At 45.6% G+C, this 25,711-nt stretch overlaps 2 protein-coding genes across 4 annotated transcripts in view; one reads left to right on the top strand and one right to left on the bottom strand.

The window, feature by feature from the left end:
• ATPAF1 (ATP synthase mitochondrial F1 complex assembly factor 1) overlaps window positions 1-25,711 on the top strand; it is a 479,750-nt gene that overhangs the window by 94,550 nt on the left and 359,489 nt on the right. The window lies entirely within an intron of this gene.
• On the bottom strand, window positions 5,614-18,355 carry LOC126961382 (cytochrome P450 4A11). Of its 3 annotated transcripts, XM_050801693.1 has the most exons (13): window positions 18,085-18,355; window positions 14,881-15,022; window positions 14,200-14,244; window positions 13,274-13,401; window positions 12,146-12,270; window positions 11,624-11,778; window positions 11,077-11,183; window positions 10,802-10,992; window positions 10,569-10,702; window positions 9,608-9,672; window positions 9,385-9,461; window positions 6,765-6,937; window positions 5,614-5,795 (listed from the first exon to the last, which is right to left on the bottom strand). In XM_050801693.1, exons 1-13 carry the CDS (start codon window positions 18,277-18,279, stop codon window positions 5,629-5,631), a joined length of 1,704 nt encoding a protein of 567 aa, XP_050657650.1. In that variant the 5' UTR covers window positions 18,280-18,355; the 3' UTR covers window positions 5,614-5,628. The 3 variants fall into 3 exon arrangements, with proteins under 3 accessions (XP_050657650.1, XP_050657658.1, XP_050657665.1); XM_050801701.1 differs by lacking the exon at window positions 14,200-14,244; XM_050801708.1 differs by lacking the exon at window positions 5,614-5,795 and having other exon boundaries at window positions 6,504-6,937.

Below are 25,711 nucleotides of genomic sequence, written 5' to 3'. Positions count from 1 at the left end.
GGAGAGGAGTTGCAAACATTTGGAGGAGAAGAGGCATTCTGTTTTTTTGAATTTTTGGCATTTTTGCACTGGTTTTTCCTCATCTTCATGGATTTATCTAACTTTGATCTTTGAGTCTGATGACCTTTGGATTGGGTTTCTGTGTGAAGGTTGTTTATGTTGATGTTGATGTTACTGCTTTCTGTTTGTTAGTTGTTCTTCTAACAGCCAGGCCCCTTTTCTGTAGGTCTGCTGCAATTTGTTGGCAGTCCACTCTGGACCCTCTTTGCCTGAGTATCACCAGTGGAGGCTGCAAAACAGCAAAGATTGCTGCCTGCTCCTTCCTCTGGAAGCTTCATCCCCTCATACAAAGCTCTTCATGCTTTATTTGTCTTCATGCTTTATTTCATTAAGTTGATCTTCAATCTCTGATATCCTTTCTTTCACTTGATTACTGTTGCATTGGGTTAGAACATGCTCTGTTAGTTCAGAAGAGTTCGTTATTGCCCACCTTCTGATGCCTACTTCATACAGAGCTCTCCTGTATGAGGTGTCAGTCAACCCCTGTCGGGAGGTCTCTGGCAGTCAGGAGGCATGGGGATCAGGGACCCACCTGAGGAGGCAGTCTGTCCCTTAGCAGAGCTCAAGCACTGTGTTGGCAGAACCCTCCTTGTCAGGATCCACTGCTGTCTTCAGAGCCAGCAGGCAGAAATGTTTAAGTCCACTGAAGCTATGCCCACAGTGAGATGGGAATTTTATCTATAAGCCCCTGGCTGGGGTTGCTGCCTTTCTTTCAGAGATGCCCTGCCCAGTGAAGAGGACTCCAGAGAGGCAGACTGGCCACAGCCACTTTGCCTCACTGTGTTGAGTTTTCCCAGTCTGAACTTTCAGGCCTTTTTAGCACTGTCAGGGGAAAACTGCCTACTCAAGCCTCAGTAATGGCAGATGCCCCTCCCTCCACCAAGCTCAATCATCACAGGTTGACTTCAGACTGCTGTGCTATCAGTGAAAATTTCAAGCCAGTGGTTCTTAGCTTGCTGGGCCTTGTGGGAATGGAACCCACTGAGTGAGACCACTTGGTTCCCTGGCTTCAGCCCCCTTTCCAGGGGAATGAACAGTTCTGTCTCTCTGGGGTCCCAGTCACCACTAGGGTATGAAAAAAAAATCCTCCTGCAGCTAGTGTAGTGTCTGCCTGAACAGCTGCACAGTATTTCACTTGAAACCCAGGGCCCTGGTGGTGTAGGCACATGAGGGAATCTCCTGGTCTGCAGATTGCAAAACCATGGGAAAAGTGTAGTATTTGGGCTGGTAGCACAGTCTCTCATGGCTTCCCTTGGTTGGGAAAGGGAGGCCCCCCACTCCTTGCATTTCCTTGGTGAGGCTATGCCCCACCCTGCTTCTGCTCGCCCTCTGTGGCCTGCACTGACTACCTAACCAGTCCCAAAGAGATGAATAGTCTACCTCAATTGGAAATGCAGAAATCACCTGCCTTCTGTGTTGGTCTTGCTGGGAGCTGCAGACCAGAGCTGTTCCTATTTGGCCATCTTGGCAGCAGATCCTACAGTGTTTTACAACCATCATCACTACCTATTTCCAAAAGCTTTTCATTACTCTAAAGAAACTCTGTAATCATTACATGATAACTCTGCCTTCTCCCAGTCCTCATTATCCTCTACTACTTTGTCTAATCTATGAATTTGCTTAATCTACTACTTAGGAGTGGAATCATATATTTTTCCTTTGATGTCTGTCAAATTTTATTTAGCATGCTGTTATCACTATCATTCCTGCTGTAGTGTGTATCAGAACTTCATTCTTTCTATGACTGAATGATATTTCATTGTCCGTATACCACATTTTGTGAACCCATTCTTCTGTTGATGGACACTTGGGCTCTTCAACCTGATAATTACTGTGAATAATGTTGCTGTGAATATTGGTTTACAAGGATCTGTTCAAATCCCTGCTTTCAAATCCATTGGGTATACATCTAAAAGTGGAATTGCTGGGTCCCAGGGAAATTGTGATTTTGTTTTTCTGAGGAACCACAAATTGGTTTTGCAAATTGGCTATGCCAATTTACACTCACCAGCAATTCATAAGTGTTTCAATTTCTCCATATTCTATCCAGCATTTCGTATTTTCCATTAAAAAATAATTATAGCCTTTCTAAAGGATATGAAGTGGTATCTCACTGTGGTTTTGATTTGCACTTCTCCAATGACTAATGAAGAGCGTCTTTCCAGGTGTGCTTATGGATCACTTGCATATCTTCTTTGCAGAAGTTTCTATTGAAGTCCTTTGAATTTTTGAATGGGATTGTGGTATTTTGTTGTTGTGGGGAAGAGAAAGAGAGATCACACTGTTACGGTGTCTCTGTAGAAAGAAGTAGACATAAGAAATTCCATTTTGTTCTGTACTAAGAGAAATTCTTCTGCCTTGAGACGCTCTTAATCTGTAACCCTAGCCCCAACCCTGTGCTTGCAGAGGCATACGCTGTGTTGACTCAAGGTTTAATGGATTTAGGGCTGTGCAGGATGTGCTTTGTTAAAAAAGTGTTTGAAGGCAGTATGCTTGGTAAAAGTCATTGCCATTCTCTAATCTCGAGTACCCAGGGAAACAATACACTGTGGAAGGCTGCAGGGACCTCTGCCCAGGAAAGCCAGGTATTGTCCAAGATTTCTCCCCCCGTGATAGCCTGAGATATGGCCTCGTGGGAAGGGAAAGACCTGACTGTCCCCCAGCCCAACACCCATAAAGGGTCTGTGCTGAGGAGGATTAGTGAAAGAGGAAGGCCTCTTTGCAGTTGAGATAAGAGGAAGGCATCTATCTCCTGCTTGTCCCTGGGAATGGAATGTCTCTGTGTAAAACCCGATTGTATGTTCTATTTACTGAGATAGGAGAAAACCACCTTAGGGCTGGAGGTGAGACATGCTGGTGACAACACTGCTCTTTATTGCACTGAGATGTTTTTGTATGTGCACATCAAGGCACTGCACCTTTCCTTAAACTTATTTATGACACAGAGTCCTTTGCTCACATGTTTTCCTGCTGACCCTCTCCCCACCATTACCCTATAGTCCTGCCACATCCCCCTCACCGAGATGGTAGAGATAGTGATCAACAATACTGAGGGAACTCAGAGACCAGTGCTGGTGCGGGTCCTTTGTATGCTGAGTGCCGGTCCCCTGGGCCCACTGTTCTTTCTCTATACTTTGTCTCTGTGTCTTATTTCTTTTCTCAGTCTCTTGTCCCATCTGATGAGAAACACCCACAGGTGTGGAGGGACTGGCCCTCTTCAGTTGTTGTGTGTTGGAGTGCTTTATATGTTCTCATTTGATTTGTGAATATATTCTGCCATTCTGTGGGCTATCTTTCAACCCTTCTATCCATTTTTTTTTTTTTTACTTTGTATATGGTGTATGTAAAAGTTCAACATCATTCTTTTACATAGAAATATTCAGATTCGCCTTCCTTGTGCACCTTCCCTATCTCTTTGATCACTCTGAGGTCTCCATCTCTCCAATTGCAATGAGACTTTCATTTACATGATTCACTTCCTCTTCCTCTTTTCAACCAGGTATTAGGGGTAGTAATGGGAGTGAGTGCCCACTACCCTGTGGTCTTTGAGCATGGCCAACATGAGCCCTTGTAAATCTCCTGATGCCAGGGGACTGGCTGGCCATTCTATCCATGATGTTCCCAGGTCACTCTTCTCTCCCAGTTTTTCCATCTCCCTCCACTTCTGGCTGATCACCTGCTGTCCAGCCCTCCCCTTTCCTGCCCATTCTCAGAGCAGGGCTGAATTAATCCAATGACCTGGGAACTCAGGGGACTTCGAGGGAGGTCCTAGTTGTAGGCACAAACTAGAAGAGAAGCCCTTTCAGGGTCACAGAATGAGCTTTCAGACCTCAGGCAGAGGAAGTTCTCTGTATGGCATCCAAGGTCCTGGGCTAGGAATGGGCAATAGGTGGGAGGAACACCTGGGTTCAGACATAGGAAGGGAAGCACAGTCTGCATTGCGAGAGGCTGGGACAATCAGTGACACTAGCCCAGGGGTAGTACATGGGGCCTGGGTGCTGGAACAGGGCCCAGGGTCAGCAGTACCAGCACCCAGGCAGTCACCAAGTGCGGGCAGGGTTGAGGATGCCCCTGCCCCGTCACGGTGGCCAGCCAGAGAGGCAGAAGACGACCAAGAATTCGTGCTGTTGGGAAGGAGCTGCTTGGGGTCTGACAGCCTCTTCCACCAGCCGGACCCATTTGCCTGCCTGGGCTCCTCCCACCCCTGACTGGACAGCTGCCCACTCCATGAGCTTCCTGAGAAGCCTGCAGGTTCCATATGTGAGGGAGGTTGACAGGTGCCTGGTGACGTTGCTAGGCTGGGGTGTCTTTCTACACCTACTGGGACAGTGGAGAGAGCTGAGTTTACAAGGCCCTCATGCCAGACCAGGCCTTTGAGGCTTTCCTGCTCAGCTCAGTGCAGCCTCACTATGGCTGGGATGTGGGGTGTTCCTAACCAAACTCCTCCTGAAACCTTCATCCCCAACACAGCAGTGTTGGGAGGTGGGTCCCAGTGGGAGATATTTAGATCATGGGGACAGATCCTTTATGAAGAGATGAGTGCCCCCTTCCACCTCACGGGCTTGAGTTTTTGCTGTATCTGGAATGGACAAGTTTCCAAGACATTGGGACCAAAACAGAGTCTTGCTTCCTTAGTCTCTCTCTCATGCTTCCTCTGTCACCATGCAATCGTAGCACGTGCCACTCCCTTTTTGCTTTCTGCCACGAGTGGAAGCTGCATGAGGCCTGCATCTGACTGAGCTGCCTAAACTTAAACTTTTCAGCCACCAGATCATGAGCCAAAAAACCTCTTTTCTAGATCAATTACCCAGCTTTGGGTATTCGGTTACAGTAACACAAAACATAGCAAGACAGGCCCTTAGCTCAGCCTTGCTGTGATTCATCTTGAATCTAAATCTTGAATGGAGGCCTGCGGTCTTTTCCCTATGGGTATGAGCTTCTCCCTCTGATCTCCTAGATAAATATCCTTTGTCTAAACTTAGCTACCATGGGAGCCTCAGGAGCTGGACAGGGTGTGGGCACCAGGGGAGACATGGTAGGAAGCTGTGTGCAGGGGGATGGGTCAAGTCAGGTCCTGCTTGGGTTCTGGCACCAATGGGCACACCTCATCTCCATTTTCCTTCCTCAGTAGGGATTTATCTCCCTGCCTTAGTTTCTCCTCTTCTAACCCTATCGCCTTCCATGTGAAGCTGGACAAAGCATGCAAGCTTGCAAACCTTATTCTAAAGAGGAGGGAAGATGGAGGGATTGTCTGACTGACAATCATGTACGTAGGTGGGTAGCATACAGGACAGGTTTAGATGGACACATCAGATGACAATCAGGTAGGGGCTGTGCTAGGATGAACAATGGGTCTCCATGTTGTCCACATCCTAATTCATGAAACCTGTGATTGTGGGACTGCATATGTCACAATGGACTTTTGAGTAAGTAATGGATCTTGAGGTGGTGACATTATCTTTGATTATCTTAATAAGCTTGATGTAACTAACCACAAGGGTCCTTATAAGAGAGAAAGAGATGTGAAGACAGTCAGAGAGAGCGAGAGATTTGAAGATGCCATTGGCTTTATAGAGGAAGGAGGGGACAGTACCAAGGAATGCAAAAAAGGCAGCTCTGGAGCTGAAACGCCAAGGGGCGGGGCTCTCCCTGAAGCCTTCTGGGGGTGGGGGTTTGGCCCTGTCCAGAATTTGTTTTCATCCAGTGAAACTCATATCTGACTTTGACCTCCAGAACTATAAGAGAATAAAAAGCCGTTATTTAAAATCACTGAGATTGTGATAGTTTATTACAGCAGCAATAGGAAACTAACACAGAAACAGACAAGCAGGCAGGAAGAAGGAGATAGATGTATGGGCAGACAGTCTGGAGGGCAGGCAGGAGTTTGGGAGGTGAGTGGAGATTCAGGGATGTTGGAGTGATCAGAGCCAACACCAGGTCGTGGGGGTGACAAAGTCCGGCAGAGTCAAAGGAATGAGAAAAGACAGTTTGAAGGAGAAAGTGGGTCCAGGTTGCCAACGCTAAGTATGGAGGCTGTGAAGGCCCGGAGCTCTGGAAGCCCAGACTATTTATTGGTGATTGAACCAAGAAACAGGTGGTGAGAATGTGGGGGTCGAAAGAGCACATTGCATTAAGCACATGATTTACAACTGACGGTTTAGCATATGCTCTGCTACTTGAGATAATGGAGAGCAGGTTCTTTTAACTCAAGATACAATTGATCCTGGGAGAGCAAGAAGCAAGGAGCCAGCAGGTCCAGACACATTCCAGAGCCACGAGCCCTGGATTCTTTCCAAGTCATGAGGGGTTTTATGCCCTGGGCTTAGATGATGGTGCGTCAGGGTAGCCTTCCACCCTTTAGCACACAGTGTGGTGTTCCAAAGGCCACAAGGTGTTTTAGACACTGGACCCTCGACATGTTCCAAGACTCTTACATTATGTCAGACATGCAGAAGCCTCAGCTTCTCTCAACACCAAGTTTTTCTCCCAACAAGAGATACAGGTGGGTAGGAGACAGGTAGACAAGCAGGTAGGGAGCCTGGAGAAAGGTGAGAGAGAGAAGGGCAGGCAGACTGAGGGACAGGAGGCAGGACAGCAGGCAGGTGGGAAGAAGGGAAGGTGGGCAGATAGACAGGAGACAGGAGCGGGGGGTCAGGAAGACAGGATGGCAGGTGGAGGCCCTCAAAGCTGGTCCTTGTCCTCACAAGGGTTAGGGAGCCTCCTGAGACGCAGGTGGATTCCATTTTTGGACTTCAACACAAGTCGTGCCATGGGGATGGGGATCCTGGTGGGGTCAGGCAGCAGCTCGAAGCGGAGCAGGGTCAGGGCCGTGGCCACCTTCAGCTCGTTCATGGCAAATTGTTTCCCGATGCAGTTCCTGGGCCAGGCAGAGACAATGAATTGAGAAGAGGCCTCAGGCTCCATTCTGATCTGAGCAGGTTTTGGCCCCTGACCCCAGCCCTGGGCTGGGCATTCAGTGCCCAACCTCATGTGTCCAGCCCCTGCACACTTACAGCCTATGGACACTTCTACCCCATCCTGGCTTCACACTATCCCAAACCTTGGACAGAGCCGTCTTCCTGGGCTAGCTCCTAACTTCCATCTTCTACCTCTGCTCTCAGCAGGCCTGAAACCCTCTATCAAGACAGGGCTAGGGCTCTAAGGCAGAGTCTAATCACATGAATAGATAAAGGGTTAATCAGTGGTTTGTTCACTCCTCCACAAACATTTCTTGTTCTTCAGTGTGGAGGTCAGTTCAGGTCCTGTAGGGTGAGGGTGGGCCACACTCTCAGGTGTGGGAAGCCCCATGTAGTGGGATGCACGGGGACCTGAATCCTCATAGGGGGCCCCCGATGGGTGGATTAAGGGAGTCAGAAGGGCAACGGGAGGCTTCTTGGAGGGGAACTGGGTGGGTGGTCCTCAGCTGTTGCCCCACCTGCCTCCCACTCCAGGGTCCGGGTTCCTGCCTAACCTCACTCCTCCATCCACCAGCCCCTGTAGCCTTCTAATTCTACCCCAGAAACGTCCTTCTTTGCCTTTCCTCAGTCTTCTCACCTGGACTTTCTGGATTTCTGCTTCCCCTCCCTGCACACTGAAGCCACAGCCCAGCTCAGACCCTCCCACGCTCTGCATCATAGAGGGGACAGCATCCCAATGCCTCAGTTGGCAGACAAGCCCTCTGTGGGCTGTTAACTCACCCACATTTTACCTGTCCTGCCCACGTCCTAGGCCTGTTCATGTGGAGATGGCTGAGAATGTCCTCCCTCCACCTCTGCCTGCCACATCCTCAAGGCTAAAGTCAGAGCCCAGCTGCCTCTCACTCCCTGCCAGCTGTGACTCTCCCTCCCAGCCCCCCAGGTAGCATTCGCGATTTATCCATGAACACTCACAGTCTCAGCACCAGGGACAGGGACACTCGACAAGCCACTCAGTGAGTGAATGAGTGAAAGGATGGATGATGGAATGATGTGTGTCTGGAGCACAGGATATATTTCTGTACAACACATTTTTGTACCTTTTATCTCTGTTTTCTTATCACACTGCACAGGACTTGACCCACAGAGGTAGGCTTAAGAAATACTTTTATATTTGAATGATGTTATTTAAGTTTTAAAATGAATAAAATAGAAGGAAATACACTGAGAGTAAATATAGTTCTGAGCTAGAAATGGAGCTTAGGAATGCTCTCCGGTTTTCTAATGGCAGCGACATGATTTGCAGGCAATGTTTAGGAAGACTTTCTCATGCTGGGATAGACAGACCAGTGCTGGAGAAGGAGTTTCAGGAGGAAGCTTTTTCTTAAAGCCTGTTCTGTGACAGTGAACTCACCATTTGAAGAAGTCACATAATTATTTCTTTGAACAAACTTTGTTTCTACTAAGAATTTGTATTGTTTTGCCTGTTTGTATGTCACAGGACAATTTCTGATGCCACGATGATTTCCACCGCAGCCATTCTGGAGTTTTCCTCTCCAGCTCAGCAGCTATTTCAAGTGTGTTTTATATTTCACATACCAGGAGTCTTCAAATGTTGTGCGTTATATAATAATTATTGTGCTTTTCTCTCCAAGACAGTGTACTGTTCACATTTTTGTGTTTTCGGCCAATATTGTGCTAAGTGGATTACAGGACTATGGCATAAAGATCCCAAGGTATGTACAGATTTGCCAAATGGGGAAATAGACATAAATATGTGAACACTATATAATGCAGTAACAATTTCATTGGGCAAGACAGAAAAATGTATGATATGACACACACTGTTGTAAAACTTTCTTCAAAGGGCTACCTTAACCTCTCCCTTATGTGGCTTGAAAGGTAGGACTTGCAGGTCATATGTATTAGAAACAGACGCAAAAATTTCAATGATTCATCTCTATGGCAGACTGGTGAATTAAATAGGGAAAGTTGTGTGCAGCATTGAGGATGTGTGGGGAGAGAGAAATCTACTGTTTACTATTCGTGATAACTGAGAAAAGCAAACAGCTGAAGGTGAATTTACTGGAGAATATCTAATTTTGATAATTCATATCCCTAAAGTGAGGAAAATATGTGAATATACTGAAGGGTGGAACATGCACTGACAGTGAATTCAGGCTGCCTATTTGAGGAAGCAGAGGGAGCAAAGTCTCCATGGGGTGCTCTGGAATGCCACCTTCCTTTTGTACAGAGACACCCACACTAGGTGCCTGACTTTCCCACAAGTACCAACATTTAAGGGCACATCTGAAGACGCCACATATGAATATCTGGCTCTCAAAGATCAGAGGGTTGACCAGAGACTTCCCTTATTTCTCTCTTCCAATTACCACACAGGACGTCTCACCTTGATCCTCCTGAGAAGGGCAGGAAAGCGTGGCTGTGTTGAGCAGAACCCGGTGCAAAACGGGAAGGGTCAAACACCTGCAGAGAGAGCGCCAGAGCCAGGATAGGTAAGGATCCAGCCCCTACTTGCCACCCACGAGGGGACAGGACTCCCAGAGGTGGAAGCAGGAGAAGGTATTGGTCTTGAGAGATCACCCCACTTCCTCCTCTCAGGGACTACATACCTCTGGGTTGGGCCACACTTTTGGGTTGTGGTGAAGGCCATAAATGGAGAGCATGACCGTGATACCTGTGGTGCAGGTTGGAAACAGAGAGAAGACTGATCATTCTCCCGGGGTGGCCTGGTACTTCAGCCAGCAGGGGCAAAAGAAGGCCCAAAAGGCCTACTTTCCACAAATTGTCACTTTGACTGGGATGATTCTGCCATTATGCAGGTGGGTTAGGCTTGACAAAGCATGTGAGTTCAGATGATGAATAGACAACCATTTATGCAGGAATGAGAAGCAAGAAAGAATCAGAGCATTACTGTTTAGAGTAAGTTCAGGGACATTTCACATTCATCAAATATACTCCAAGGTCCGTTGGAGAATATACATGAACTCACTCAATACAACAGCGCTCCAAGGAAGACATTCTTTTGCTCTCAGTTTTCAGGGGAGATACCTGAGTCTCAGAGAGACCAATTGTCTTATCTATGTTCACACAACTAGGTTATGGCAGGACTGGGACCAGAACCGGGGAGGTTGCGCCTTGGTGGCCCCAGATCTGGTCATCAGCTGCTCTCTGCCATCAACCTGAGAGTTCCTCAGAGACTGGACAACAGCTGACCCGGGAAATGAGATTCCTGATGAGCCTCTTTTGCACTGACCCCATGAGGAAAGAAACATCCCTCTCTGCCCTTGTCTGATTCTCTTTCCAGCCCCGCACATCTCAAGGAGTAGAATTTTAGAGTTACTGACCCAAGGCCACATTCGGAGATTAACATTTATTTCTTGAACTTTTGGTGGGTTCAAGCTCTCGGCCAGACATTTCAAATTCTTAATCCTAAATACAAAGTATGTTTTTGATTTTTTTAATACAAAAGGGAGACCCAGAGATGTGCAGAACTCTGAAGCACACATGGATTTCTGACCCACCACATGTCCCTGTGGAGAGTTTAGGCGAGAGGGTGGGGGAAGTTCATACCTTTGGGCAAGGAGCGCCCATCAGGGAAAGTGACGGGAGTGCTGAGCTCTCTGCTAATGCCTGGCACCGGTGGGTAGAGTCTCAGTGCCTCCTTAATGCACATGGTGGTGTAGGGCATCTGGTCCAGGTGGTTCCTGAAACAAGCCCATCCTGAACATCAGCAAGGCCTGGGCAGACCAGGGGCTTCCCCTGTAGAGAAGGCATGGAACCCCATCTTTTGAGCCCTCACTCACCAGGTGATGGAGGCTCCATCACCCAGGAGGCCATGGATCTCTTCCCGGCACTTCTCCTGATGCTTGGGGTGTGTGGCCAGAGCGTACAGAATCCAGGAGATCCCACTGGCTGTGGTGTCGTGGCCCTCGAACATGAATGTATCCACTTCGGCACGGAGGTCCTTGTCTGACAAGATGCTCCCATTCTCCATCTGGGAAGACCGTGGTGAAAGTGCAGGGCTGTACTTGCTCTGTACTTCTGGGCAAAGACTCAGGCCTCTCCTACACATACTCACTTTGGCCAAGAGGAGGATGTCCAGGAAATCCAAGTGCTTCTTCCTCTTGACCTTCTCCAGCTCCCCCTCCTTCTGTAGTTGAGCCTTCCTCAGTTGGATCACTTGGTCTGTACCAGAACAATGGTTACCAGGCAGAGCTGAGACCATCAGCAGCCCCCAGGAGGCCTAGCTGCCCAAGTGCCCCCATGTGGGTGTCTGGTAGATATCAGCATGAATGTGAGTGTGGGTGCAGGGTCAGGGGTGGAAGCTCTAGTACTGTGTGAGGCAGGGCACCCCTTCCTCCAGTGGCACAGTTCATGGAGGCCCCGTTTGAATGCCGTTTGGACAGGGTTTCATTCAGTTACTTCCATGTGGGGACATTGATAAACTAAGACACAGAATCTGGCCCCTCACATCTCGGCTCCCAGCCCCTGAGCAAGGGAATTCCCCAGACTGAGTGTGTTCTGGCTTCTGCAGGGTTCCTAGGGGCCTTTTCTGCCTGAGGAGTCAGGGCAGGTTCTTCCACTGTGCCTGGGAAAGGCCGGGAGACAAGAGGAAGAGACAGAACCTGTGTGCTGATGGGCGAGCTGGCAGGCGCGGTGTGTCCAGCGGCCAGTAGAGGTCAGGCTGTAGATGGTGTCATTCTGGTGAAAAACATTCCTCACACGGGAAAAAACCAGGTTGTTCAGGTCACTAATGGCCTGGATGTAGGACTGAGAATCCCTGCGGGAGAGTATGAGGAAGAGACCATAGTAGGGGTGGGCCCATTACCCGGAAGTAGAATGGGGTCTGAGAGGAGGCAGCCTCAGATAATGGGGACAAGCAGCCTTGAGGCAATGTTTCTTCTGTCTTACAGCCCTATTATCCTTTGGCCTTTGTCAGATGGTATGAACAACCAGGGTCCACCTGTGCTAGGAATTAGGCATCTGTTCCTGAGACTTTGTTTGGTCTGGACTGGAATTAGAGTTTGGTCAGAGACTGACTCTTCCTTTGTGTGGAGGTGAGCCTTCACGCTCCCCACCTGCCCCTCAGGTCTGTGCACTCCGCTTGATAAGAACAAGGGCCCTGCAACTGGAGGGTTAGCACTGACCTGTCCACCTGGATGCTGCCCTGGTGGCTGAAGGCACACTTCATGATGGTGTCCAGGGTCATCAAGGAGACGTGCTGAAAGACCTCCAGAGGGGAATCCTGGCCAAGGAGCTTTTCCCATTTGTCCTGTGGTGGGAGGGGGCATGAACCTTCTTAATCTCCAAGAAGTGCTTTGCTAATAAGGCCTGGCTTTTTCCTGTACCTGCAGATATCTTGTTTTTTCCTGTAGCTTGCAGATATCTTGGTTGGGATTGTTCCTTTTACAGAGCAGATGCATTGTAGAAACTGGGACTGTAAAGCCAGTGTTGGTAAATTGACCCCTAATTCTTTTAATTCAACATTAAACAGATCCTCTCGCAATAGCATGGATTAAGTATTGAATTTTGAGATTCAGTTAGGACATATGGTTGTGAAAATTTTGTTGTTATTGTTGTTCTGGGATAAATAATGGGGGACTCTTCAGTGTTCTGAGAGCTGAGCTAGTTCTGAGGGACTAGTAGGAAAGTTTCAGTGCCAAAGATAGCTTAAGGAGCTAGTATGGACATTCTGTTGTAGAGAAAACAGAGACTTCAATTCTTTTCCATCCAAGAAAATTTGCTGGGCACAGTTGGGTGAGAAATCAGAGTCCTGATCGGAGAAATGCTATGGCAGATATTGCTCTGAGAACATAGACCTGGTGTTCATTTCCTTCCAAGGGTGGTTTAAATCTATGCAGAAACCTGGGGCCCCAGGCTAGAGCCCGGGTGGGTGACATCTTGGCCTGTCCATGCTGCCACTGAAGCTGCCATTGCCCAGGCCAGCCAGCATAGGAAGTCCTGCTGTCCAACAAGATTGCACACTCCTCCGGTCCCTTGTGCTGAAGGTTTCAAAGTGGGAGGAGAAGGGCCTTGTGTTCACCATGAATCTCTATTCCTATGGTGGGGAACAAAGTGTGGATCTGACCTGATGTCTGGGTGTTCTCCTACTTTATACAACTCTGGGGAACCCTCTACTCTCACAGCAATGACATGAGAGTGTTGTTCCATGTGTCTATGTCTACAGCCGCCTGTGGGACACAGGGTTGAGAGTGGAGTTCGTGAGAGTGTGTGCTGTGCGTGGGTGTGGGGAGAGCAGAGAGACATGGACTCACCAGCATCACTCGTACAGAGTCGGCCATGAGCGCCACGTAGGCCTTCAGGATGTCATAGTGGAAGGCTGGGGTCAGCATCCGTCGGTGCTGGAACCATGTCTGCCCATTCAACAGGAGCAAGCCGTACCCTAAGGTAGACATGAATGTGTGTATGTGTGTGTGTCGGGGGCTGCACAGACCTAGGGATGACTGGTGACAATTTGGGAGGGAGAAAGGTGGCTTCTTGGGGAGAGAACTATCCAGAAGAAGCCACATCATGGGCAAATGTAGGAAAAGGAGGTACGTTCCAGGCATGCGAATTTTCTGATTGAGCTGCTACATCCATGTGATTATGATGTGAGCTGTGAGATAAAGGTTGAAAAGGGTTGTGGGCAGATGTGAAATAAATGTGAGGCCAAGGATGTCTGGAGAGAACTGAGACAGGAAATGGAAGAAGCTGAGCCTCAGGAAGGTTTGCACCAGCATTAGGAAGAGGTGAGGGTCTTGTTAGAAGAAGGAAATGAGGGCCGGGCGCGGTGGCTCAAGCCTGTAATCCCAGCACTTTGGGAGGCCGAGACGGGCGGATCACGAGGTCAGGAGATCGAGACCATCCTGGCTAACATGGTGAAACGCCGTCTCTACTAAAACATACAAAAAACTAGCCGGGCGAGGTGGCGAGCGCCTGTAGTCCCAGCTACGTGGGAGGCTGAGGCAGGAGAATGGCGTGAACCTGGGAGGCGGAGCTTGCAGTGAGCTGAGATCCGGCCACTGCACTCTAGCCTGGGTGACAAAGCGAGACTCCGTCTCAAAAAAAAAAAAAAAAAAAAAAAGAAGAAGGAAATGAGGCTTGATTTGGGGATGGCCCCTAATCTGTTGTTTTCTGTGAGCCAAAGAAATAACTCAAACCTAACTAGGGAGTGGGCTGCAGCCCTAGTTTGCACACATACCAATCCATGGAGCCAGGAATCTGTAGGAACCATGGGATTTCGGGTCTGAAAGGTAAGAAAGGGCTTTATAGGAAACTAGGAGCTACTAAGCAAGGCAGTCTCAGAGGCAGCCATCAGTTCTTGGTGTCTGTCAGTTGGCAGTTTGACCCATGTCATCTCCCACTTCTATTTCTATCCTGAATGTCAGTGTGAGCTCAGGAAGACAGACTCAGTGTTCCATCAGGAAAACACCCAGAGGGCTAGGAAGGTGAACTGGTGAGACACATAGGCTAGGTCTTCAATGACAATGAATAATACAGAGCCATGGGATTTTCTACATTGATGTTTTCCTAGTCACCTGCATACCAGGATAGGCAACAATTAGAGCTTCGAAACCCAAGTCAATGTGGGTATGAAATTTGTTTTACAGATCTGGGGCAATTTACATTTCAGAGAACCTCAATTTTCTTAATAGAGAAATAGAAAAAAGAATAGAAAATTCAGCCCCACATACTGTTTTAAACATTCGGTATTCAGTAAATATTCTTGACTACAGCCTGGGCATGGTGGGCTTGGTGGATGCATGGGAGAGGTTTCAGATATTGATGTTTGAACAGCCATTCTCTTCTGGAATTTTACAGACCCAGGGGCATGTGTCAAGAGGGAAGAGACATTGCAGTTGGGATGGGAGTTCTATCTCACCTGATCTCCCCAGAATCACCTTCATATAGTCAGGGTCATGGAGCTGGACACGAGCTTTGCCTCCCCATAGCCAAAGAGGACAGGCACTTGGGAACATCTCCACCCATTTCCGAATCCTTTGTAGCTCCTGGTCCTGTTGGAACTGTCAACGAGGGTAGACAGATGAACACTTTCATTTACTTCTAGTCTTTGCAGCAGGAGTGAAGGGCAGGACAACCACAGGAGCCATGTAGCAGAGGTTAGGGATTTAGATCAATTTCTGATGACTTGAGCTGTAATCCAGATTCTTGTTCTCTCCCCAGGACTTGACATTAGGCCAAGTGCTATGAGCCCTCACTCAATACTGCCAGCAGAAATTTAAGTCAGCCTTTGTCTTCATGTTGTGTAAAATCTCTGGAAGTCCTAAATACAACAATTTCCATGGGCTATGTGCATAACTCATATTACTTGATAAGTAGATTTGTAAAATGATTTAGTATATTTAGAGAATAAAATGAATTAATGCAAACATTTAAAATTACACAATAATTTTATATAATCATACTTGTTATATTTTCAATATTATCCCAGCATATATGGTAAATATTTGTTAAGATAAAATAGCATTTGGGATGTGTATGGCTAAGCAAAAAAAGACTAACTATAAAATTGTGTGCATAATAGTATTCTACATGTTGAAAATGTGCAGATTTATGGGATAGAGTCTGGGTATATGCATATGGTGCTGGTGTTGGACTATAATTTTGAGATTTGAGTTTCTTATTTGTATTTTCATTTATCAATGAATTATGAGCTCCCTGCTGCCTGCAGTCATCTTTCTAAACTCTTCGATGTGGATCACAAAGCCCTTGGCTTTCTGGCTTCAACTTCTCTTTTCTTGCCTCCAGCCCTGCTGGCAATTCCATCATCACCTGTTTGTTTCAGCTCCAATGCCAATGCCACCACTGCTGCTGATTCACACACCTGCTCACTCTTCTGGGCCCTGGCACTTGCTCTTTTCTCTACCGTAAATGCCCTTCCCCTCTGCCACAGAGCAGCCAGCTCTCCTCAGCTTCCAAGACTCAGCTTTGCTTTAATCTCATCTGGAACCCTCATAGACATTGGGTCCTAGTGATGTTCCATGTAGCCAACTCTTCTTTATTTCAACTGCTTCTAGTAACTCAAAGCAACTGTCTACTACATAAGTATCTAATGTCTGCCCACCTCCTTCTGACAATCATATTCTCCAGCTCTGAGGCAGTTTGCCCTACTGTGGGACAGGCTCCTTCATTCGGCACACGCTTACTGCGCACACACTATGTGCCCAGTGTGGTTCAGGCACTGCATTAGGACACAGCTGTGGTCCTTATCTGTGTGGAATTTTCAGTCTAGTTGGGGGGTAAGGAAGATTAGAGGCTGTGCAGTAGGGGATAATGGACATGAGATGGAAGGAAGGATAAGCATCTGGGGAAGCTTTGAAGAGGGACCTAACTCAGAACTGAACATTAGAAAACTCTTCCTCACTCATTGAGTCATCATCTACTGAGGGACTATTGGGTTACAAAGATAAATCTGAGATGGTCTCTCCCAGAAGAAGCCCACACTTATGACACTGCAGAAACTGCTCTGGCCTCTTGAGAAGGATAGCCCATAGAAAAAAGAGTTGGCCCTTCACTACTGGGAGGCCCAGGAGGCCTTCTTGAAGGAGGTAGCTTGGTGCTGGGCCTTGACAGATAGATATGAGTGAGAAGATAATTCCAGGTAGCAAGCACAGTGTGATCAGAGGCCTAGAGGTTGAAATGCATAGGCAGGTAGTGAGGTAGTGAGTAACATATGGTGAAGGAGGAGAATGGGAAAGAAGGCAGAGTGGTATTGGGACCAGTCCATATAGGGCTTGAACACTGTCAGGTCCCCACATTGGTTCTGCTCTGCTGAGAACTATGTTGCCTCCTTTACTGAGAAACAACAGGTCTCAGCTCCCTGCAACCTCTATCTCCACTTAAGTATGTTCAATTCATAGCACCTTGGTGAGTCCCTCTCCATGCAGCCCCTTACCTTGCTCTGTTCCTACCTGCCCCCCTCCCCATGCAGGGATAGTAGTGCACAGGGGATGGGCTGTGTCCCTCCTCAGCCCTCTTGCTGCTCCTTTCTCTTTTTCCTCTGTTCCTCTACACTTGGCATGTCTAATCTTTTGGCTTTCCTAGGCCACATTGGAAGAAAAAGAATTGTCTTTGGCCAAACATAAAATACACTAACACTAATGATAGCTGATGAGCTCAAACAAATTGCAAAATAATCTCATAATGTTTTAAGAAAGTTTATGAATTTGTGTTGGGCCACCTTCAAAGCCATCCTGAGCTACACGCAGCCCCATGGGGCATGGGTTGGACAAGCTTGCTCTACACACCTGAGCTGACCATCAAGGTGTGCCAGGATTTTGCTGATTGCTGGGGCACAGGGAGGGGATGACATGCTCACATCCAGGGAGCTCACAGTCCGGGTGTGTGGGAGGAGAGCCAGGAGGTCAACAGACACTGTTCAATGTGCAACTCAGACACCAGTCTCCTCACCTGGAGAACATTGTGCAGGCTGCCCCCTTCATGTGTACCCACAATTCAGGTCCTAAATCACGTGTTGTGGAAATTCCGTGAGTCTTGGGGAAACTTACTTAGCCAGTTGGTTCCCTACACCAGCAGATCTCTGCCTCGGATATCCACCCCAGCAGAGTGAGCTCTTTTCCTACAGTCTGGCACCTTCTCAAATTCCTGCCTGTATTCTTCACAGACCATGAACTCCTCACGGCACGGATTCCTCAGATGGGTGTCTGTGCTCCCAGGCAAACGCAGGGCCAGGCAGAGGGGATGGCATTGAGTGACTGGGCAGGGAGCATCTAGAAGCCTTGTTCTTTGAGAAAAGCCAAGACTCATGGGGTAATCAGCCTGGAGACAATCAGGCATTGCCCTCCACGTGCAGGACTGCCAAGACACACTTGATATCTGCAGAAGGAGGGCATGGGTATAGAGCTGAGGACCAGCAGGATGGGCTTCATGGGAGGAGTGAGCTCGTCATGACTGGGACAAGCTGACACTAGAGAGGTAGGCTGGGTGTTCCTTTGAGGCCTCATGTTTGTTACAAAACAAGGCTTTTCTCTATGGATTTTGTGACCAGGATCTCAGAGCCCCATCCCTCTTTGCCCTCCCACTCCCCCATTGAGTTCCTCCCTACCTTCTGGAAGTGCCCGAAGAACCAGTGGGAGGGAGGGCACGGGAACTGCTGGAGGGCTTTGAGCAGCCACTGCCTGTGCAGGTAGAGCTGAGCGGCCTTGATCAGCAGCAGAAGCAGAATGAGCAGGGAGGCCACTTGGAGGATCCCGGAGACACTACCCAGGAGTCTGCTGGGGCTCAGCACAGAGACACTCATGGTGTAGCACCTGCTGGATCTCTGAGTGCCCCTACCTCTCCCTGCCCACCCCTGTCCACCTGTGCTGAAGTCCTGGGAGGATTGTCCCGCCCACTTGTGGGGAGAGTGAAGGGGGAGGGCAGAACTTGGACCTCAGGGTTCATAATCGATTGACTATGGATCCTAGTTCCTAGGATCCATATGTTCCTAGGGGAACAGTGGAAGAAAAGCTTCATCAGCTGTCTACCACATTCCCCTGTCCATGTACCTCACAAATATTTAATGAGCATTTACTGTGTGCCAGGCACCGCTGTGAGGAAAACAGACTTGAATGCTGGCCTCAAGGAATTTACATTCTGCTTTACTACATTGCAATAATGTTCATTCAGTAGCACTTTTTTCTGTTATACATTCAAAGAAAATTCTCAATATGATATGTACATTTAAACTTAACATTAACCAAGTCCTGAATCATTACTTTTATCTTATTTAAATCTAATTTTATTTACCATAAAAACCACTTCCATCTATATATTGAGTGAGGAGTGGGAATTACGTCTTTCTGTTAACTGGATGATGATATGGGCAAACAGATGCTAATATGGCAGCTGTTCAAGTACTTTATTTTATTCCATTGGGGAGATTGGTTTCATAACATCCATAGCATGATTTTTTTCTCAGTTCATATACATGACAATTAAAACAATTCTACATAATGTTAGTTATGATTTTTTTCCCCCATTGATAGGTTTACTTTCTGTACCGGAGAAAGTCCTAGAGCAATTTTAGACCTACTTCAGTCTAGTACTATAGCCACAGCAGGAGCATGTTTATCAATTCTCTTTCATCTTAAATAGTATACAATTACACAATCAGAACTTTGCACTCTGTTCAGGAGCCCTGGCTACTTTGTTGAGAACAATCTGTAGTGAACAGAAATTAATATTTAAAAAATGATTGCTTTGCCAACCTCAAGTAAAGTAGGTTAAATAGTAACTATTGCTATGAATTAACCCTCCCTGGCATTTTTACATGCATATCTGTGCATGAGCATTCTTTTTTTTCATCTTTTTATAATTTAAACTTTTATTTTAGATTCAGGTATGTATGCAGGTTTTTTACACTGGTATATTGTGTGATGCCAAGGGTTTGGATACAAATGATTCTGCCACTCAGGTAGTGAGTATGGCATATATTAGTCAAATTTTCAATGCTTACTCATATCTGTACCTACCCCTCTAGTAGTCTCCAGTGTCTATTGTTCCCATATTTATGTCCATAAGTACCCAACACGTAGTTCCCACTTATAAGTGAGAACATGTGGTATATGGTTTTCTGTTGCCGTGTTAATTTGCTTAGGATGATTGCATCCCAATTCATCCATGTTGCTGCAAAGAACATGATTTCATTACTTTTTGCAGCTGCCTAGTATTCCACTGTGTATATGTATCACATTTTCTTTATCCAGTCCACCATTGATGGACACCAAGCTTGATTCCATGTCTTTACTATTGTGAATAGTGCTGTGATGAATGTACAAGTAGAGGTATCTTTTTGGTAGAATAACTTATTTTCTTTTGGATATATAGCTAACATTGGGATTGCTGGGTCAAATAGTAGTTCTATTTCAAGTTCCTTGAGAACTCTCCAAACTACTTTCCACAGTGGCAGAACTAATTTACATTTCCAGGAAAAATGTATACACATTAAGTTTTTTTTCTGCAGCCTAGACAGCATATGTTGATTTGAAACTTTTTAAAAAATTTTTATTTTTTAAAATTATACTTTAAGTTCTAGGGTACATGTGCACAACGTGCAGCTTTGTTACATATGTATAAATGTGCCATGTTGGTGTGCTGCACCCATTAACTAGTCATTTACATTAGGTATATCTCTTAATGCTATCCTTCACCCGCCCCCTCCCCACAATGGGACCCAGTGTGTGATGTTGCCATTCCTGTGTCCCAGTGATCTCATTGTTCAATTCCCACCTATGAGTGAGAACACGCGGTATTTGGTTTTCTGTTCTTGCAATAGTTTGCTGAGAATGATGGTTTCCAGCTGCATCCATGTCCCTACGAAGGACACGAACTCATCCTGTTTTATGGCTGCATAGTATTCCATGGTGTATATGTGCCACATTTTCTTAATCCAGTCTGTCACTGATGGACATTTGGGTTGATTCCAAGTCTTTGCTATTGTAAATAGTGCTGCAATAAACATGCATGTGCATGTGTCTTTTTAGCAGCATGATTTATAATCCTTTGGGTATATACCCAGTAATGGGATGGCTAGGTCAAAAGGTATTTCTAGTTCTAGATCCTTGAGGAATCACCACGCTGTTTTCCACAATGGTTGAACTAGTTTACAGTCCCACCAACCATGTAGAAGTGTTCCTATTTCTCCACATCCTCTCCAGCACCTGTTGTTTCCTGATTTTTTAATGATTGCCATTCTAACTGGTGTGAGATGGTATCTCATTGTGGTTTTGATTTGCGTTTCTCTGATGGCGAGTGATGATGAGGATTTTTTCATGTGTCTGTTGGCTGTATGAATGTCTTCTTTTGAGAAGGGTCTGTTCACATCCTTTGCCCACTTTTTGATCGGGTTGTTTGTTTTTTTCTTGTAAATTTGATTGAGTTCTTTATAGGTTCTGGATATTAGCCCTTTGTCAGATGAGTAGATTGTAAAAATTTTCTCCCATTCTGTAGGTTGCCTGTTCACTCTGATGGTAGTTTCTTTTGCTGTGCAGAAGCTCTTTAGTTTAATTAGATCCCATTTGTCAATTTTGGATTTTGTGGCCATTGCTTTTGGTGTTTTAGACATGAAGTCCTTGCCCATACCTGTGTCCTGAATGGTATTACCTAGGTTTTCTTCTAGGGTTTTTATGGCTTTACGTCTAACATTTAAGTCTCTAATCCATCTTCAATTAATTTTTGTATAAGGAGTAAGGAAAGGATCCAGTTTCAGCTTTCTACTTATGGCTAGCCACTTTTCCCAGCACCATTTATTAAATAGGGAATCCTTTCCCTATTTCTTGTTTTTGTCAGGTTTGTCAAAGATCAGATGGCTGTAGATGTGTGGTATTATTTCTGAGGGCTCTGTTCTGTTCCATTGGTCTATATCTCTATTTTGGTACCAGTACCATGCTGTTTTGGTTACTGTAGCCTTGTATAGTTTGAAGTCAGATAGCATGATGCCTCCAGCTTTGTTCTTTTGGCTTAGGATTGTCTTGGCAATGCGGGCCCTTTTTTGGTTCCATATGAACTTTAAAGCAGTTTTTTCCAATTCTGTGAAGAAAGTCATTGGTAGCTTAAAGGGGATGGCATTGAATCTATAAATAACCTTGGGCAGTATGACCATTTTCACAATATTGATTCTTCCCATCCATGAGCATGGTATGTTCTTCCATTTGTTTGTGTCCTCTTTTATTTCACTGAGCAGTGGTTTGTAGTTCTCCTTGAAGAGGTCTTTTACATCCCTTGTAAGTTGGATTCCTAGGTATTTTATTCTCTTTGAAGGTATTGTGAATGGGAATTCATTCATGATATGGCTCTCTGTTTGTATGTTACTGGTTTATAAGAATGTTTGTGATTTTTGCACATTGATTTTGTATCCTGAGACTTGGCTGAAGTTTCTTATCAGCTTAAGGAGATTTTGGGCTGAGACCATGGGGTTTTCTAACTATACAATCATGTCATCTGCAAACAGGGACAATTTGACTTCTTCTTTTCCTAACTGAATATCCTTTATTTCTTTCTCTTGCCTGATTGTCCTGGCCAGAAATTCCAACACTATGTTGAATAGGAGTGGTGAGAGAGGGCATCCCTGTCTCGTGCCAGTTTTCAAAGGGAATGCTTCCAGTTTTTGCCCTTTCAGTATGATATTGGCTGTGGGTTTCTCATAAATAGCTCTTAATATTTTGAGATACATTCCATCAATACCGAATTTATTGAGAGTTTTTAGCATGAAGTTTGTTGAATTTTGTCAAAGGCCTTTTCTGCATCTATTGAGATAATCATGTTGTTTTTGTCTTTGGTTCTGTTTATATGCTGGATTGTGTTTATTGATTTGCAGATGATGAACCAGCCTTGCATCCCAGGGATGAATCCCACTTGATCATGGTGGATAAGCTTTTTGATGTGCTGCTGGATTCAGTTTGCCAGTATTTTATTGAGGATTTTTGCATCGATGTTCTTCAGAGATATTGGTCTAAAATTCTCTTTTTTTGTTGTATCTCTGTCAGGCTTTGGTATCAGGATGATGTTGGCCTCGTAAAATGAGTTAGGGAGTATTCCCTCTTTTTCTATTGATTGGAATAGTTTCAGAAGGAATGGTACCAACTCCTCCTTGTACCTCTGGTATAATTTGTCTGTGAATCCATCTGGTCCTGGACTTTTTTTGGTCAGTAGGCTATTAATTATTGCTTCTATTTCAGAGCCTGCTATTGGTCTATTCAGGGATTCAACTTCTTGCTGGTTTAGTCTTGGGAGAGTGTAAGTGTCCAGGAAATTATCCATTTCTTCTAGGTTTTCTAGTTTATTTATGTAAAGGTGTTTATAGTATTCTCTGATGGTAGTTTGTATTTCTGTGGGGTCGGTGGTGATATCCCCTTTATCATTTTTTATTGTGTCTGTTTGATTCTTCTCTCTTTTCTTCTTTATAAGTCTTGCTAGCGGTCTATCACTTTTGTTGATCTTTTCAAAAAACCAGCTCCTGGATTCATTGATTTTTTGGAGGGTTTTTTGTGTCTCTATCTCCTTCAGTTCTGCTCTGATCTTAGTTATTTCTTGCCTTCTGCTAGCTTTTGAATGTGCTTGCTCTCGCTTCTCGAGTTCTTTTGATCATGATGCTAGGGTGTCAATTTTAGATCTTTTCTGCTTTCTCTTGTGGGCATTTAGTGCTAGAAATTTCCCTCTACACACTGCTTTAAATGTGTCCCAGAGATTCTGCTATGTTGTATCTTTGTTCTCATTGTTTTCAAAGAATATCTGTATTTCTGCCTTCATTTCGTTATGTACCCAGTAGTCATTCAGGAGCAAGTTGTTCAGTTTCGATGTAGTTGGGCGGTTTTGATTGAGTTTCTTAGTCCTGAGTTCTAGTTTGATTGCACTGTTGTCTGAGAGACAGTTTGTTATAATTTCTGTTCTTTTACATTTGCTGAGGAGTCCTTTACTTCCAACTATGTGGTCAATTTTGGTGTAAGTGTGATGTGGTGCTGAGAAGAATGTATATTCTGTTGATTTGGGGTGGAGAGTTCTGTAGATGTCTATTAGGTCCGCTTGGTGCAGAGTTGAGTTCAATTCCTGGATATCCTTGTTGACTTTCTGTCTCATTGATCTGTCTAAGTTGACAGTGGATGTTAAAGTCTCCCATTATTGTTGTATGGGAGTCTAAGTCTCTTTGTAAGTCTCTAAAGACTTGCTTTATGAATGTGGGTACTCCTGTATTGGGTTCATATATATTTAGGATAGTTAGCTCTTCCTGATGAATTGATCTCTTTACCACTATATAATGGTCTTCTTTGTCTCTTTTGATCTTTGATGGTTTAAAGTCTATTTTATCAGAGACTAGGATTGCAACCCCTGTTTTTTTTGTTTTCCATTTGCTTGGTAGATCTTCCGCCATCCTTTATTTTGAGCCTATGTGTGTCTCTGCATGTGAGATGGGTCTCCTGAATACAGCAAACTGATGGGTCTTGACTCTTTATCTAATTTGCCAGTCTGTGTCTTTTAATTGGACCATTTAGTCCATTTACATCTAAAGTTAATATTGTTATGTGTGAACTTGATCCTTTCATTATGATATTAGCTGGTTATTTTGCTCACTAGTTGATGCAGTTTCTTCCTAGCATTGATGGACTTTACATTTTGACATGTTTTTGCAATGGCTTGTACCTGTTGTTCCTTTCCATGTTTAGTGCTTCTTTCAGGATCTCTTATAGGGCAGGCCTGGTGGTGAGAAAATCTCTAAGCATTTGCTTGTCTGTAAAGGATTTTATTTCTCCTTAACTTATGAAACTTAGTTTGGCTGGATATGAAATTCTGGGTTGAAAATTTTTTTCTTTAAGTGTGTTGAATATTGGCCCCTACTCTTTTCTAGCTTGGAGAGATTCTGCCGAGAGATCTGCTGTTTATCTGATGGGCTTCCGTTTGTGTGTAACCTAACCTTTCTCTCTGGCTGCCCTTAACATTTTTTTTCTTCATTTCAACTTTGGAGAATCTGACAATTATGTGTCTTGGAGTTGCTCTTCTCAAGGAGTATCTTTGTGGCGTTCTCTGTATTTCTTGAATTTGAATGTTGGCCTGCCTTACAAGGTTGGGGAAGTTCTCCTGGATGATATCCTGCAGAGTGTTTTCCAACTTGGTTCCGTTTTCCCTGTCACTTTCAGGCACACCAATCAGACGTAGATTTGGTCTTTTCACATAATCCCGTATTTCTTGGAGGCTTTGTTCATTTCTTTTTACTCTTTTTTCTCTACACTTCTCTTCTCACTTCATTTCATTCATTTGATCTTCAATCGCTGATACTCTTTCTTCCAGATGATCGAGTCAGTTATTGAAGCTTGTGCATTTGTCACGTAGTTCTCCTGTTATGGTTTTCATCTCTCTCAGTTCTTTTAAGGACTTCTCTACATTGGTTATTCTAGTTAGCCATTCTTCAAATCTTTTTTCAAGGTTTTTAGTTTCTTTGTGCTGGTTACATAGTTCCTCCTTTAGCTCTGAGAAGTTTGATAGACTGAAGCCTTCCTCTCTCGACTCGTCAAAGTCATTCTCCATCCAGCTTTGTTCCATTGCTGGCAATGAGCTCCATTTCTTTGGAGGGGGAGATGCGCTCTGATTTTTTTGAATTTCCAGCTTTTCTGCACTGCTTTTTCCCCATCTTTGTGGTTTTATTTGTCTTTGGTCTTTGATGATGGTGACGTACTGATGGGGTTTTGGTGTGGGTGTGCTTTCTGTTTGTTAGTTTTCCTTCTAACAATCAGGACCCTCAGCTGTAGGTCTGCTGGAGTTTGCTTGAGGTCCACTCCAGACCCTGTTTGCCTGGGTATCAGCAGCGGAGGCTGTAGAAGATAGAATATTGCTGAACAGCGAGTGTTGCTGTCTGATTCTTGCTCTGGAAGCTTCGTCTCAGGGTTGTACCCTGCCGTGTGAGGTGTGAGGTGTGAGGTGTGAGGTGTCAGTCTGCACCTAGTGGAGGATGTCTCCCAGTTAGGCTACTCAGGGGTCAGGGACCCACTTGAGCAGGCAGTCTGTCCGTTCTCAGATCTCAACCTCCATGCTGGGAGATCCACTGCTCTCTTCAAAGCTGTCTTCCTTTTGCTAGGAAAAGGAATTCCCTTCTCCCTTGCACTTTCCAGGTGAGGCGATGCCTCGCCCTGCTTCAGCTCTTACTGGTTGGGCTGCACCCGTGGACCAGCGCCAACTGTCTGACACGACACAGTGAGATGAAC

Source organism: Macaca thibetana, chromosome 1 (genome assembly GCF_024542745.1).
Source record: "Macaca thibetana thibetana isolate TM-01 chromosome 1, ASM2454274v1, whole genome shotgun sequence".
Taxonomy (NCBI): Eukaryota; Metazoa; Chordata; class Mammalia; order Primates; family Cercopithecidae; genus Macaca; species Macaca thibetana.
Note: the sequence above shows the minus strand (reverse complement) of the source record. Positions and strands in the feature narration are given on the sequence as shown.

Excerpts from the sequence above, each read along its gene's own strand:
- LOC126961382 (XM_050801693.1), bottom strand. The coding sequence starts at position 18,279 with ATGAGTGTCTCTGTGCTGAGCCCCAGCAGACTCCTGGGTAGTGTCTCC. Across the intron at positions 10,993-11,076 it reads ACATCCTCCTCTTGGCCAAA|ATGGAGAATGGGAGCATCTT; the intron begins GTGAGTATGTGT and ends CGGTCTTCCCAG. Across the intron at positions 9,673-10,568 it reads TGGGCGCTCCTTGCCCAAAG|GTATCACGGTCATGCTCTCC; the intron begins GTATGAACTTCC and ends CCTGCACCACAG.